This window comes from Thermobia domestica, chromosome 11 (genome assembly GCF_964235325.1).
Source record: "Thermobia domestica chromosome 11, izTheDome1.hap1.1, whole genome shotgun sequence".
In the NCBI taxonomy this organism is placed as follows: domain Eukaryota; kingdom Metazoa; phylum Arthropoda; class Insecta; order Zygentoma; family Lepismatidae; genus Thermobia; species Thermobia domestica.
Window position 1 is genome coordinate 24,698,946 of NC_137464.1, and position 17,274 is coordinate 24,716,219.

Genomic DNA, 17,274 nt, shown 5'->3' on the forward strand with positions numbered 1-17,274 from the left:
GAAAACTACATGGTTTTTCACAACAATGGAACTAATATCAACAAAGGTTAACATGATCTATGTGTTATCTCCATATGTTTTATATCATTGCAAAATGGCTCACCAAAAAATAGCTTAAGTTGTTTGGTAGTTTAAGCCTCTCATATGGAACACCCAACTTTATAGGCGCCATGAGAATTTCTCAGGGAATTACAATGTTTGCTGAAGAGGAGTATTTATACAATATAACAGATATAGTATGTACATAAAATAGTTGTGTATTTCCGTATATGGATGCAGCAGCTGTTTCGAGACCACAGAGTCTCAGCTTCCTCAATCACAAGTCAGTTTGAAAAGGTATTCTGTGTGGAGCAACAATGTGATTCGTGGCACTCAGAAGAATTTTCTTGGGAGCCGGGATGAACTGATTCGCAATATCGTATTCGTTACTAATGGACTCTCAAACCATGGACGGCGATTAGGAGGGCAAAGGGGGGCACTTGCTCCCTCACTTTTTTGAAGCGACCCACACACACACACAAATCTTTTATAAATTTATTCTTTAAATGAACAAAAATTGATAGTACCTAAAAAGTCTTTTCTTCTTTCTAAGAGTAAGGAATATTGATTAAAAACAGTCATAAGAAACAATTTCTATCTTTTCCATTGTTTTGCAGTGTAATATACGAGTGAAGTGGTGTGTTTATGGGTGTACGAGTGCACCTACAATTAAATTTAGTGAATTCAACATAATTCCAGACTTTAGGATTATTTTGTATAAATGCAGTATGGAGTGATTCTAAGTATTGTTGAGTTTTGATGTATTCCAAGAAAGTAAAAACTGCACCTAATGGCAGAGAATATTTCGGAAGGGCCGCGGTGGCTGAGTGGTAGAGCGTTCATCTTTGGTGTGTGGGATAGTTATTTGGATCTCCGCTCAAGCCAAGTGAACTTTGTGATGGACAAACACCGTCTGCGTGAGTTTTCTCTGGATTCTCCCGTTTTCTCCCACTTTCTTCAATCGACCATTTCATTCATTTCTCTTCATCACCGTCTCCTTTAGCGTAGCCGGAATAAACGTGGGACGTAAAACTGAAAGATTTCATTTTCATTTTAACATGTTTCGGGAAGCTGCAAAAGTACTTCTTTAAATATCGTGCCATATGCTTGTAATATTTACTGTCTTTCAAAGAGTAATAACATACATTTAATAGCATGTGTTTCATTAAAATTATAAGTTGTTCATTAATCCCCAGTTCAATATAACTAACTAACTAACTCTATGGCCTACGGAACCCGGAGGTTCAATGCCGCGTTCACAAAAGCTCTCCACTGACTTCTATCCTTAGCTAACTGCATCCAGTTTCTACTTTGTATTCCAATCTCTGCGAGATCCATCTTAATATTGTCCTCCCATCTGCGCCTAGGTCTTCCTAATGGTCGTTTTCCGATTGGTCTTCCAGTCAAGACTTTGAAAGCGTTTCTACTTCCTTCCATTCTAGCTACATGACCCGCCCATCTAAGCCTCCTAGACTTGACGATCCTAACAATGTTGGGTAGACCATATAAATTATGTAGTTCCTCGTTATGAAGTTTCCGCCATTCCCCATTCCCGTTCCTCTTGGGCCCGAATATTCGTCTCAGGATCTTGTTCTCAAATACTTTCAGTCTATGTTCTTCCCTCAGAGTAAGTGACCATGCTTCGCAGCCATACAGAACAACAGGCTTAATTATCGTTTTGTATATTTTAAGCTTCAAATTCCTCGACAGAATTCGCGACGACAAGAGATTTTGAACCGAATAGTAACACGAATTCCCTGCTTTTAGTCGACATTTAATTTCTTCGTGAATATGATTTTCCTCTGTTAATATTGATCCTAGATATTTGAAACTATCCACTTTATCAAAAGTATTATTTAATATTTTAACGCATCCATAATTTGCTGTATTCCGGTCCCGACGCACTTCCATGTATTTAGTTTTCTCTGCATTTAATATTCTCGGCTTCAATATAACTTTTGCAAAACAAACCTCGTTATTCATTACTATGATTAATATTATCCTTTCTATTTATTTATTTTACAAATTTGTTACTAAATAATCTGATCACACAATTTTCCAGACAGAATTTTAAGGTGTTCATAAGCTAGAAATCAAATCTCTTCTTACACCTTCGTTGTTTAAGAGTACACACGGAAAAGAAAATATTTGACAGTTGACAAATTTTCTTTTGCCAATAACTCGGGAACAAATGAATTAATTTGGATCTTTTTTGTTGTTACCCTTAGAATAGTTATCACTTGACAACTTGCCAAAGTCGGTACTCTAATAGGTTAATTTATTGTGAGTTATTAGGAAAAGAAATTTAGTCACCTGAAGAATACTGTCTTTCGTGACTGTACAAAGACTAGTATCTACTTGCGTTGCTCTTATCAATTTACTTAATAAAATATGAAATATGATATACGGTATTTTAAGTGAAAAAGATAGTAACCTATTAGTTATGCAACCTTTCGTCAAATAAGTGTTAGCATCAATCAGGGAAACTAACATTGATATACAAATATTTAGATTATGCCTTGCCCCCCTCCCCCACTTTTAACGTCCAATCGCAGCCACTGCTCAAACCCTATGATGGCAGTCTGCCAAATACGTTAAGTGATCCAACTATAGGAACATAGAGTTTAGTTGCTTAACTAGAGAAAATATATACAGAGTGCCTAACCCATAATCATTAAAACAGCTTTCCAAGCTTAGCTGTACATTGTACCGACATTAGTACTCTCCAACTTATACATCTTGCACAATATAAACTTCATTTCCTAATATGTGAACAGGAAACTTCAAAACGCTCAAAATATATTTGTCCAGCTGTGCAGATGATTTCATCTAGTATGACTCACACATCTAGTACGAGTGAGACGTTTACCTCATAATTCTTTGTCCGGTTTCGTGGTTCAATTCAATGGTTTCCAGGCCGTATCCACGGGGATCTAGGATGGGCCGGGCCCCCCTAAATTTTCACTGCTCCCCCTAAAATTTTCACAGCAGGCTTGCAAATGAACTATCATATGTGATAAAGTATAATATGGTTGGGTTGGGCTCCCCCTTAACTTCTACCGCACCCCCCCCCCTACATTTTTGGGCTGGCTACTGGCCTGGTTTCTTAAAGTGCCCTCATAGGTCTTGACGTTTGTGTGAAATTTTCAAGACATTACTTGAATATTGGATGCTTTGCCTCATTGAGTGAACACACAAATTTTTATTACACTTCTGTAAATGTCATCTTCAAAACCTGGTTGTTTAAAGATAATTCATAATAAAGCTTGTCGAATTTTTCTTGAATATTTTAGAATGTAATAGTAAAAAGGAAAAGAAAGGGGATTAGGGGCAGACTAAGAAGAAAAGGGTTCAAAAATGGGAAAGAGAGATAAAGGATCCAAAAACTGAGAGAAAAGTTGCTAAAAAATTATCTCTATTCATAACTGGAGGCAACATTTGGTACAATGGGTACTTTATAGGAATTAGTTCTAAAAAGAATCATACAAAATACGATCATCATAAGATAAAATATGACCAAAAATATGAAACATATTCCCTTAACTTTCCTAATGTACTTTTACAGAAATGTATTAGATGAAGTGAGCAGGGGCCACATAATGTTTATAGCCCCAGGCCTCCAGAGAGGTTAACCTTTGCTTCCCAAGGAATGAATTTATGAAGGGAAAGAGAACCTTTTATGAAATATATGTTTATCTAATATAAATGAAATAAAGTTTGTTTGTGTGTTTGTCTGTCTGTCTGTCTGTGTGCGGCCTGAAAACCAGACGAGTGAACCGAGAGTTACCAAATTTTGGTCAGGGGTATCTTGGCCCAGGCCCCAGATAAAGACAAAGCCCCTTTTTCAAATTTCGAACATGTAAAAGTAGTAGAAAATGACCGATATTAGTGTCGAATTCATAGTTTTCGCGGTTGCTGAAATCAATGGTGAAGCTCCGATAGCATTAACTTCCAAATTCACGCTATTTGGCTCCGGTCCGGGAGTCATTGCTGGGGTGGGGGTGGGGGTGAGATACCAAGACACATAAGAGTATGTCCAAAATGACCGATATTAGTGTTAAATCCATAGTTTTCGCGGTCGCTGAAATCAATGGTGACACTTCCATTACCGATAACTTGCAAATTTAGTTACAATTGTATGCGGGCCGGGAGTCAGCGGGGGGAGGGGATACCGTGACATGTAAAAAAAAAATAGCCCAAAATGACCGATATTAGTATCAAATCCATAGTTTTCGCGGTCGCTGACAACAATGATGATACTCCCACAGGCGTTGACTTCCAAATACAGCCTCCGTGCGAAGCATGGGTATATTCAACTAGTATGACACTAAAAGAAAGAATATTACAATAAAATTTTGCAGCAATAATTACAGTGCTGCTATATGTCATGGTTTCACCCTGAAACCACTGGGCAATAACTGCTATTACATTTTTACTATATTAGAGTAAACATATTGCTAAATGATGATATTAATAGAAAAGCAATAATATCACAATAATGTATATATTGGGGCAACACTTACAGGGTTACCAAATGTTGTGGATCATCTTTCAATCACCAGGCCATATATAAGATTGCAATTTCTTATGGTAGTATTGATGAAATCAGTTCTTATGGAAGTTTTTGTTATACAGAGTCCAAATGTTGAGGTATTGCACGTTGTTCGCATTCGGTGAGGCTCCTGAGCAGTGCTACAGAATCTACATCTAAGAAATGTTTCTCTTACTCTCATATGTGATTTTGTAAATCTTGTTTCAAGTAGAACACGTGGCTTATGTTTGCTGAAGCATTACTTTCGATCTCCTTTCCTTAAGAGCCTGCCTTACTAAAAATAATACAAAATTTACCATTTTTCTTTAGCTTGATTATTCATAAGTGAAAGTAGATAATGAAATGCAAGTTACCACAACCATAGATACTGCTATTCTTCAACAGAAAATATGAAGCTGAAGAATGTTCAGTGTTGCAATCCATAGAAATTACAGTGTTGCCAGAAAAACAATTTCCCTAAAATCTAAGTTACGACAGCGAGTAGAGGAATGAACTCAACTGCATTTGATTACATATCATGTTGTTTTGGTTTCCTGTGAACTACTTTTTAATTAACATTATTATTTAGTTTTAACAACTGTATGTTAAAACTATTTTGTTTATTACAAACTAAATAAAACTATTATTTAAAAAGTAGTTCACAGGAAACCAAAAAAACCTACGTAACCAAATGCAGTTGCGTTTGTTCCTCTACTCGCTGCCTTAACTTAGATTTTAGGGAAATTGTTTTTCTGGCAACACTGTAATTTCTATGGATGGGAACACTGAACATTCTTCAGGTTCATATTTTCTGTTGTAGAATAGCATTATCTATGATTGTGGTAACTTGCATTTCATTATCTCCTTTCACTGATGAATAAACAAGCAGAAGAAAAAGGGTAAATTTTGTATTATTTTTAGTAAGGCAGGCTCTTAAGTCTGGTTATTTTGGTGTTCATTCATTCCAGATATACAGCAAGTCGGAACTGCTTCAAAGAGAATGGCTTCTCACACTGTTCTTTATGAATCGGAAATGCATCATAATAGATACATGAAGGAGGTGCCACAAAATTTTTCCTTCCTCCACGCCCTTCCCCTCCGTCAGAAGTCACATCAAATTTCCTTACACTATATACAGTTTCCGTCACTGGGAAATATTAATTTTTACAAGAAATACAAATTAATATTCCAAGAAAATGTATAAATTTTAATAAAAATGGTAAAACCTATATGAAACAGTGTGTGCTGTAACATGTTACTGTTGTCCAGTGGTTTTCATCTGAAACCACATATATTTTCAAAAGAATATAAAATATTTGGGATAGATAATTCGACAGAAACATTACAGTATTAATAATATAGAATAAAATATCATATATTGCCTTTTCTCCTGAAAAAAAAAAATGGTCCCGAAAGGTGTAAAGCAGTTCAATTTCTCCGATGACAGAACAAAGCTGCCACAAACAACGAACTCTGAACGCTAATTGGCTATACAGTTTCAGCTCCAACGAAAATTCTGGAAATAATTTAAACTATTGTCCCTAAATGGCTCGCAAAGTTCATACTAAAAGGTGGTTTAAATCTAAAAAGCAGTGAGCTGCATGGAGAAAAAAGTCAAAAATGTGGTTTCACACTGAAACCACTGGGACGGAAAGGGTTAATCTAGCTCTATCTAGCATGTATACTAGAGACTTGCACGGGCCGAATTTTTCGGCCCGAGCCCAATCCAGCCCGAATGTACCTAGGCCCGGCCCAGCCAGGGCCCGAAAAGTTTTTGAGATTTTCGGCCCGAGCCCGGCCCGGCCCGATAAGTTTTTTAAAATTCTTGGCCCAAGCCCGGCCCGGGCCCGATAAATTTTCGAAGTTTTATTTTGTAACATTTTTCACGGGCACACTTCTTCAACGTTTGCCTTTATTCTAATTATCGTTTAACGAATGTCAATAAATATTAAAGAATTGCAATTAATCGGCCCCAGCCCGGCCCGACCTGAAGAGAAATCAGTGTCGGCCCGCCCAAGCCCGGCCCGGCCCGTGCAGATCTCTAATGTATACATACCAAATGACGAATAGAATAATAGCTGGCTCACGAACATCAAAGACGAACATCAAAAATAACCTTTTCAGCCTGCATTGGCCATCAATCACGTAAATCACTTGAAATTTTGAATTCGATTTTTTTCACAATCATCTCTTTTACTTTCGTTCAGAAGGAACACTTGCGGAATTTACACTATGCTATTTGAGAGCTTCCGTCTTTAGCGAATAACAGGCACAATGGATTAACCTTTGTAGTCAAATGTTTTTCTACGTCTTTCGATTGAGAAATTCTGTAGCCATTTTTTCTTTTTTAATATTTGTGAAAGTTTGATGCTTGTTTTACCACTAGTGATGCTGTACAAGCCAAATTATTATTATTATTATTATTATTATTATTATTATTATTATTATTATTATTATTATTTTGTTGCATACTGGAAATTACAGACAGAACTGCTCACTTACAATTTCCATACAAATAACATGCAAATAACAAAAATAAACATGATACATTATAAAATGCAAATGATACATGCATAGAAACGGGGAAAAAATCATGCATAAAATAAACATGCTGTTATATAAAAGAAAATAATACATCTCAGCTGATAATGAAATGATTATATAACTGCCTTTGTATATTACTAAAATTATGATCAAAAATGTCAATAAAACTGGCAAAATCAATGGTTACTGATAAAAATTTTATACAAAGGAATATCATTGAGAAACTGAATAAGTTTAAATATTTTCGGATTTCTTATATGGATAACTGGTTGCATACAGAGTTATTATTGATAACAAATTCAAATTACCGTGAAGAATTGAATGTAGCATTTTAAGATCCAAAATAATCCTTCTTTCAGACAACCTTAACATACCTAAGGACATCCTAACTTCATCCAAAGACATACCTTCATAACACTTAAACTTCCAGCGTAACCAAGCAACAAAAAGATTTTGAATTGTCTCCAGAGTAGTAGATATACGAGGGTAAGTCAACTGAAAACCATAAAAGTAGAAATAAAAATCCGCATATGGCGCCAGTGAGCTGTAAGTTGGCATGCTTGTTTACGATAGTATGCCGGATGTCTCCTAGGTGGCAGCAGCCGGCAGATGCACAAACACCGGCGCAACAACAGTTCCAAAATGGCAGCCCCACTATCCACATGCACCGTTGACGCCATCGTTTTGGAAAACCGCCGTGTGACAATAGACGAAATTGCAGCATGTGTACACATGAGTCATGGATGGGCACATCATATTGTGAATGATGTTCTCCAGTTTCATAAGGTGTCTGCAAGATGGGTGCCCCGACAACTGACGCCTGAACTGAAACAGCGACGTGTTGATGCGTGCGAAGACCTTTTGTGGCGTGCAGAACGTGACGGTAATGCCTTCCTGTCACGAATCGTCACTGGTGACGAAACATGGGTACATTACCATCAGCCTGAAACAAAGCGAGCAAGCAAGGAGTGGCGGCAGGAAGTTCCACTCCGATGAAGAGGTACGCAACGTGGTGCACGAGTGGTTGCGCCGTCGCCCAAAATACTTTTTTTCTGTAGGCATTCAGGCTCTTCCGAAGCGATGGCGGACTTGGATTGAACGAGGAGGGGACTATGTTGAAAAGTGATTTACTTCTGTACCCTGTATGACCAATAAATAATATTTAAAAAAATAATTATGGTTTTCATTTGACTTCCCCTCGTATAATCTACATTTCTATTTCATGTGATTAAACAATATTCAAGATGACTTCTAACATTGGAATAAATAAGAATAAGGCACATTTTAACAAATTTAAAATCTTTGGACATCCATTTAAGGATTCCAAGATTCCTTCTCGCTGCGAAAGTTATATTCTCAAGATGTTGTTTGAAAAGCAATTTGCTGTCTAAAACAATACCTAAATCTTTAATAGTATCTACAATTCTAATTGGAGTAATATTTATGTTATAAATGAAAACAATTGGATAATAATAATAATAATAATAATAATAATAATAATAATAATAATAATAATAATAATAATAATAATAATAATAATAATAATAATAATAATAATAATAATAATAAAGAGAATTTGAAAATACTACAAGTTTTTTTAATTATAATTATGCAAAATACGTATGCTAGAGGGAGAGAAAGAGAGTGCATATGTGATCCTATTAAGCACTCGTGGTATTCTAATTCAGTGGCCAAGAGACCAAAAGGATGCTGTTGATCCGACGAAGCTTAATGAACCAACAGACTTCCTGTCTCCATCGCAACGACGAGAGAAGTTTTGTCTCTGGGAATAAATAAACCACCAAAAGCATCCACCAGAAATTCCTTAGTTTATTCGCTAATGACAAAAGGACTCCATTGCTCTGAAGGAATTCATGGTCTGTAATATATATGTGGATGTATGTGTGTGTGTGTGTACGATATATTTGTTGTCTCCGCTACTGTGTTGGGAAGGTGGGTTCAGTGTACTAAGAATGGGAATTAAAGACAACAAAAATAAGCAGAGCCAACAATAAGAACACAAAACAACAATGATACTCGGAATTATATGAGCATTCACAACTAACATAATCTCTTACGTCATTCAGAGAAGATAGTGCTTGTTTAAAGCTGTGAAAGAAAATAAATGCAGATATTAAGCCCTAAGATGTTGGAAGATGACTAGAAGCCAGTGGCGTAGCTCTCGTCCCCTCTTGGAGAATGCACATACAGTATTTCTATTGGAAGATATCTGCCTCCTCTCATGTCTCATGACGAAAAGTTTATCCCGTTTCATCGTTTGAGCAGCCCCAGCCAGATCCTTAGCCTCTAAAAACTGAAGACATTTGATCAAAAAATAATCGAACCTCATTTTTTCCCGCGTAAACCAATGAAGCACGAAAGACTTTTTTCAATGTAGATGTAGAAGGAACAATCATGTATAGACATGATTTTTTTTTCCCCGCTCGCAGCAGCAGTGCCAAATCTAGCATAATGATGCTAGATCGAGCATAATTTGCATGTCTTTAGCATCTAGCATATTACTTTTAGCATCCTGTCCAAATCTAGCATAATTTCAATACAGTCGGTAAACCATACAGGCAGCCAACAAGTTCGAAACGGCGGGAGGTCATCCCTTTACCAATGTCTTTAGAGAAGGGGCCTGGGAATAAAAACAATTTAGTGTTTCTGAAAATGAGTTAGAAACGAGTTAGAAATGAGTTTTATTACAGACGGTAGCTTCTTGACATTAAGAGGAAATATATAGCACACAAATGCAGGTAACTAGGAAACTCAAAGGCCGTTCACCATGTGTTTGACCCAGTCCACCCCAGAGATGTATTTTGCTTTTTTTTATTTTATTTTTGGTAGCTCCACCCAGGGTTTTCTAATCCTTTGTGAGGTCATTTTCTTTCAAACTAAACAAACACTTTGCATTCATTTATACCACATATTTTTCTTTCTTTATTTTTCTTAGAAGCCAAGCTTTTCCTGCTCTTAAAATGAAAGATTATTCAGAATAATTCCAAGCTGTGAGTCTGGCAACGACTGCACTAGTTTAGTTGAGTTAAAAGATTTGGTGCGTGAAGTATTGAGTTCTATCCTCGCATTCTTGCGTTCTGCGTATTTTAAGTCACGTTATCGTATCTCAGCTTCGGTTTTCTTTTTTTAAAAAACTTCTGAATTAGTAATTATGGGAATCTAGCATAATTTGGCCTAATCTAACATAATTTCAATGAGGTTTTGGAATAATTCCGAGCTATGAATCTGGCAACGCTGACTCCCAGAAAGCGTCAGACGCTGGCAGTTGGCCAGCGAGTGAAGACTTGTAGTGAGCGGTTGTCGGATTTCGTTTTTTTTTTTTTTTTTTTTTTTTTTTTTGTAATGATGGAAAAACTTTAGCAGCGATATTGCACGAAATTTTGCAAAAAGCTTTGCGATACTCAAGCTGAAACCATTCAATCGGATCGGTACATTCAATCTTGAACGAGAATTTGGGCATGAAGAGAGTGTCCGCGAAACTTGATCCAGGCTTTCATCGTCAAACATAACATTCTTCCATTGTTATCAGACTTCCTACTCACCCGACATGGCTCCATGTGACTTATGGTTAATTCTCAAGCTGAAAATGCCACTAAAAGAGATCCGATTTGAGTGAAGAGAAGACAGCATGCGTGATGCGATGGCACTGTTGTCCAAAAACTGCGTTCCAGAAGTGTTTCAAGAACGGCGGGAGCGCTGGGAGAAGTGTGGGCATTACCAAGGAGACTACTTTGAAAGAGATTAGTGTTTCGGATTTCCAAATCAATAAATGTATTTTTGCCAACCAAAGGTTCGATAGTTTTTGAACATACCTCATATATCCAATATATTTCTTTTTTCTTTAAATACGAATAGCTCAAAGCTCGGTCTTTTTTGTGTCCACTATAAAGCCCACTTGGTGGGAGTTCAAACCGAAACAGAGCACCTTAGCCCCACAGAGGACCACTCCACTACTGAGCCACTGCAACCGTTTGAATAGTGTTTTAAAAAATATTGGAAGATTTGGACCGCCACCGAGGAACCTCCAGTGCAAAACTCTGGGGAAAAAATAGTGATCCCAGCAGTTTATTCAATTATCCCAGCAGAGCATAGTGTAAATGTAGACCACTACACCTCTGGAACCAAGTGGTGAAAAATTATTACCCCCAAGAATAAAAGAAACCTATTTAGGCAGTGGAAACTGCATCGCGACAATATGTGCATCCAAGTTGCCAACTTCATTTCTCCCGAAGAAGAACATCGACATGATCCCGGGTCCTCCATATAGTTCAGCTCTGGTTCCCACTGACTTGTTTTTATATCACAGACCAAAAAAAAAAAAAAAAAAAAAAATCAAAAGACGTCTTTCCGGCAGCTATGAAAGCTTTAGAGGTGATTTTGAAGCGTATGTCCAAAAAAAAAAAAAAAAAAACTGGTTCGAACAGGTATTTACTGAGTGATAGAGGCGCTGGTCCAAATGTATTGCGATGCGTAGTGACTATATTGAATGTGATTCGAATGCTAACAAATAAAAGTGCGTGGTTTTGAAATGAGAGCGTTACTGTAAGTCTTTATTAAACACTCCTCGTACTTTTAGTCAAGGGTGAACCATGAGGTGTTTTTTGAAAATGAAGAGCACTAAAGAAACGTTAGCAGCAGTTACGAATTGTTAGGAGAATACAGGGGTGCGTCATGAATCTTGAGAGAAGATGTGCATTAAGCTAATAGCTTAATATAAAATAAAATACAATATATGAAGGTGAAAATACTATATATATAGGGTGCGGCAACGTTCATAGTAGGATATTAAAAAAACACAATCAGGCAGTAACTGTAATTTATTTATTACCTCTCATGTCAATTAATAGTTAAAGGTATGCCATTTACTAATGTGTAAGTCATTGTCCATTGCATAGATTACTTTTTGAATATGACTCCTGTCAAATGATGCCCCCTCTGCACAACACATTCATCTAGGCTGCGTTGGAAGCTTTCCATAACTCGGCGTAACGTATTCCCTGGGACATTGCCGACGGCAGTTCTGATGCGATCCTTCAACTCAGGAATGGTTGCACAACGTGTTCGGAACACTTCTTGCTTCAGGTAGCCCCAAAGGAAAAGTCTGCACATGAAAGATCAGGTGAACGAGGCGGCCAGGAATGGTCGCCAGAACGGGAAATTACTCTACCTGGAAATGTCTGTCACAAGAAATCCATGCAAATTCTGGTTGTATGCGATTTCGCTCCGTCTTGTTGAAACCATAATTGTTCCACATCCACATCGACCATACCTAATTGGGGAAGAACGAAGTCTTGCAGCATCTTTAGGTAGCGTTCACTGGTGACAGTCACAGCCACACCGCTGTCATCCTTAAAGAAGTAAGGGCTAATAATCTCAAAGGAAGCAACTCCACACCACACTATGACACGAGAACTGTGCAAGGGCTTGATGCGCAGTTCATGCGGGTTTACATCACTCCAATAACGCATATTCTGTTTAGTCACTGAACCACATAACTCGAAATGAGCTTCATCTGACATCAGGATGGTGTACATCATTTGTGGATTTTGGCGAAGGAGATCACGCATGGTTAAGCAGAATGTTTCTCGTGAAACCCAATCGCGAGGCCTAATTTCCTGAACAATCTGCAGCTTATATAGGTGAAAATGGAGATCTTCGTGCAATATTCTTCTGAATGAGCGATCGGACATATGCATAGTTTGCGAATAACGACGAGCAGATCTTTTTGGGCTACGCAATATTGCAGCATGAACATTTTCCACGGCTTCTGGTGTCCGCACAATTCTTTCACTTCTTCCCGGTTTGCCATTGCAAACAGAACCTGTTGTTTGAAATGCACGTACCCACCTCACAATGGTCCGTCGATCTGGAACTTTCCCATGACGTCCCAAGTTGAAATGTTGCCGAAATAGACGCTGGGTAGCAATAACAGAGTCGTTATTCTGGAAATAACTTTCAACAGCAAAAGCAGAATACTGTGCAGTCCACCGCTCCATATCACTGTCACACTCGAAATTGCAGCTCATTAGTACACGAATGCGGCAAGAGGTGGCGCGCATTCATGCAATACGTCATTGAACTACGCAAGTCAAATTACGCTATGAACACTGCCGCACATTATTTATTTATATATATATATATATATATATATATATATATATATATATATATATATATACGAGTATATAAATGAAAGTGACTATGTTTGTGATCTTGAACCCCCTATCGATCGCGATCAAATTTGCAAGGTAGATGAGGTTCTGGCCTAGGGCGGCTTTTCACTTTGGCAGTGTAACTTAGAGGAGAGGAGGGGAGGTGGCGTATATATAAAAATGGTCAAAAATGACCTATAGTAGCCCCAAATTCATACTTTTCAGGTTTGCTGAGATGAACCGTGACACTTCCAACGCCGTGTAAATACAAATTCACTTGGAGGACGGGGTGGTGGGATATATACTTAAATGATTAAATGATCGAAAATTGCCGATATGTGTGTCGAATCCATAATTTTCGGGGTTGCTAAAATGAACAGTGACACTTCCGATGCCGTTTAAGTCCAAATTCAGTCCACAATAGTAATATTTAAATTTTATTAATGTAGATTATTTTTTATTTTCTGGTTTTTCATTATATATTCTTTGTTTCTATTGATTTGTGAGCGCTTCAATAATAGTAAAAAGTAACAGACTAACTTAACATATTACTATTTTTTTTTTTTTTTTTAGCCCAGTAAAACGGGTAATTGACTCTAGTACTTTCATACTGTCTCTATACATTGAGTGAGTAGAAAAATACATATCTTCTTTCCAATATGAAATAATTAAAGCGAATAAAAAAAACCACTTTAGCCCTAATTCGCAGATATATCAAGTTATTACAATAAACATATCACTTAATAGCTACTAACCATTTTTATTTGATCCTTTGAAATCACCTGACTCGTATCCAGTTATCGTTGATTTACATCTACAGCCATCTATTTCATGTATATCATGTAGATAATAATGTTTACCATGACAACATGTCATGTCAATAATAATGTTTTTTTTTTCTTTAACTATATATAGGCTATATGTTTGATTATTGCGCCTCTGATCACGTATTGACAAAATAGGTACAGATTAACAATACCGTTATAACAAGAATATATCGTTGTATAGAATGTCGCCCAGAACGGGAATTCCGTAACAGTATTACAGAGAAGGAAAGAACCCTGGATATTTTCAAAACATTCACCTTTTGAATAGCCCTCGTATTAATTATTATTACATCAATATAAGTAGTTTTCACTTCTCTTCTTTCTCCATATATATATATATTAATTCATTCATGACATTTTATTTTATTACAAATCACATATCATAAAAACGTCGATTCATTAAAAATATTGTTTATGGGTCTATTCAAAATTATAACTAACTGATGACTTGCGCAGAGTTACTAGTTAATTATTCCTTTTTACATCGAGCGATAACATTCATATACAAATAACATTCTTTACAATTAAGATCGTCATCACATCAAATATCAACAAGATCAGAAGGCAATAATTACATTTAGAAACTTCAATTAAGATCAATGTCATAGATTTCAATTTAACACAATCAAATCTCTTTTGAACACGTAAGATAAAATAAAGATGAACATAACTCTTAAAATTAGTGCAAAGATAAAATAAATTAATCACATCATAACATGTTGTGCATATATAAAATTCAAATGAAGTATTCATAATACAACTCGTAACATACAAGAGAATAAATTAAGAATTGTTATCCAAGTTTAATTTAGTTATCATATCAGGGTTGACTAAAGTTTCAACTAGTTTTAGCCATTTCCAACTTTAATCTGATACTTATTTTCCTGTTCTTGCTCTACCTTTTCATTACGTTGCTGAAACTTCTGATGAAGTCCAACTCTAAGTGGATCTACAATAACAAATATCTTCTTTCCAGCTACTTTCTTCACTATGGTGGGCAAAATATCTTCAGCTCGTCCAACAAAATACTCGCTGTTTGTGATGGCATTCTTTACAGCATTGGCTCTTGCATCTTCAACTGCCTGGCTCGACATTTCTATGCCAAGAATTTGAGCACATTTCTTAGCAAGAGAAAATCCAATTCCTTCAGTGGCACAACACACATCTATCAAGGAAGTTTCTTCGTCAACTTCAATCATTCCCGCAATGGAAGTATAAAGCTGCTCGGCTCCCGAGGTATTCACTTGAAAATAAGAATCTGGAGATACTCGGAAACTCATGTCACAGATAGTTTCTTTCACATATTCTTTTCCGAACAACAGCTGCAGTGATGGAGGTTTCTCACCTTCTTCCTTTTCAGTGAATGTCTGGAAATAGAGCGATGCTACATTCAAACAGTTTCCTTCTCTGTTTTGGGAATAATAATCTTTCAAATCATCCTTAATTTTTCCTATAGGCAAATGCCTCAGAAAATCTGCAAGTCCTTCATTCTTCTCTTTTCTTTCTTCTGTCCAACCTGCTAAATCCAGATTTCTTCTCAGCAGCAAATCCGTCAGTCGCGTGAGTGAAAATTTTATTTCTTCAGTCTTCTTCTTCAACTGTTCTCCATAAGTAACATCCCACAAAGGTATTGTAGCCTGTTTTATTCTATCTTCTACAGGTAACTCAATTTTCGCCTTTTTAGAATCCTTATCATCAGACTTTTCCAATTTTCGCTTACGTTGATCAGTTTCGGCATCTTCGGCTGAAAGAACTCGCTTCTTCCAACTGTATCCATTCAAGGTCTTCACTGCCTTCTGTTGGTCTTCTTCAGTTTTGAAGATCAAATAAATCCAAGAACTCGCTCTTTTCGGTGACCTAATAGTATGGCTTTCCAACTTCAAATCGTCTGTCAACAATTTCTTCAATTCCCCTAACCTGTATAATCTCGGCAGACCTTTCACTTCAATTTTGAATACGCCTGTAGTAGTAGTGGTGGTAGTGGTCTCCTTGGCCGGAAATGACGGTTCTTCTTTAATTGTAGCATCCTCCCCATCACCATTCACCACGGGTTCAGTTGTTTCATTTTCATCCTGTTCTTCAATATTTTCATTTCGTCCATCGACCTTCTTCTGACCTTCTTCCGGTTCTACTTTCATATTCGCACCAGTACCATTCACTTTTTCAATCAATACTTGCACATCCTCTTTCAAATTATGCTGTAGCCGATCGAAATTTTCATGGATACCCTGAACTCTATCTGCAAGAGATTTGTGTTGAGTCAATAATTGTTCGAACTTTTCATCGCTCGATTTTTGTATTTGTTCTAACTTTTCATCGCTCGATTTTTGTATTTGTTCTATCCATTTTTGCATCTGTTCCATCTTTTCATCGTTCGATTTTTGTATTTGTTGATTCGTCTTTTGCATTTGTTCCAGCTTATCAGTTAGCAGTTGGCTAATCGTACTAACAAGATTAGCCTGGCCATATTCAGGTGTGTTTTCTACTAAAGTACTCGGTACATCCATTACGTCAGGATTCTGCATATCTCTAATCCTTTGTATTTTCTTTCCGCTTCTTAAAACGGTGAAATTCATAAAAAGGATATACGTTTGCAAATATACCTCGTCCTTACTTCTTTTCAGAACTTTGAGGTAAGGTCCCGGTTTTACGGCACCAGATAAAGCGAATAAAAAAAACCACTTTAGCCCTAATTCGCAGATATATCAAGTTATTACAATAAACATATCACTTAATAGCTACTAACCATTTTTATTTGATCCTTTGAAATCACCTGACTCGTATCCAGTTATCGTTGATTTACATCTACAGCCATCTATTTCATGTATATCATGTAGATAATAATGTTTACCATGACAACATGTCATGTCAATAATAATGTTTTTTTTTTCTTTAACTATATATAGGCTATATGTTTGATTATTGCGCCTCTGATCACGTATTGACAAAATAGGTACAGATTAACAATACCGTTATAACAAGAATATATCGTTGTATAATATACCGTACAAGTGTGACAGCATCTCCGGAAGCTAGCATATAGCGAGAAACTAAAAATTGGGGATCTGGCGCCATATAACTGTAATATAAAATTCCATTCCTATTTTCTTCTAGCTTGCTCTCTCTCTCTCTCGTTTCCCTCAGCTGCAAACTTGGTGGT

At 36.7% G+C, this 17,274-nt stretch overlaps 1 protein-coding gene across 1 annotated transcript; it reads right to left on the reverse strand.

Annotated features, from left to right (window-relative positions):
- Window positions 1–14,962: 14,962 nt before the first annotated feature.
- On the reverse strand, window positions 14,963–16,252 carry LOC145665091 (tRNA (uracil-5-)-methyltransferase homolog A-like). Its single transcript, XM_081732362.1, has one exon. It carries the CDS (start codon window positions 16,250–16,252, stop codon window positions 14,963–14,965), a length of 1,290 nt encoding a protein of 429 aa, XP_081588488.1.
- Between the last annotated feature and the right edge of the window lie 1,022 nt (window positions 16,253–17,274).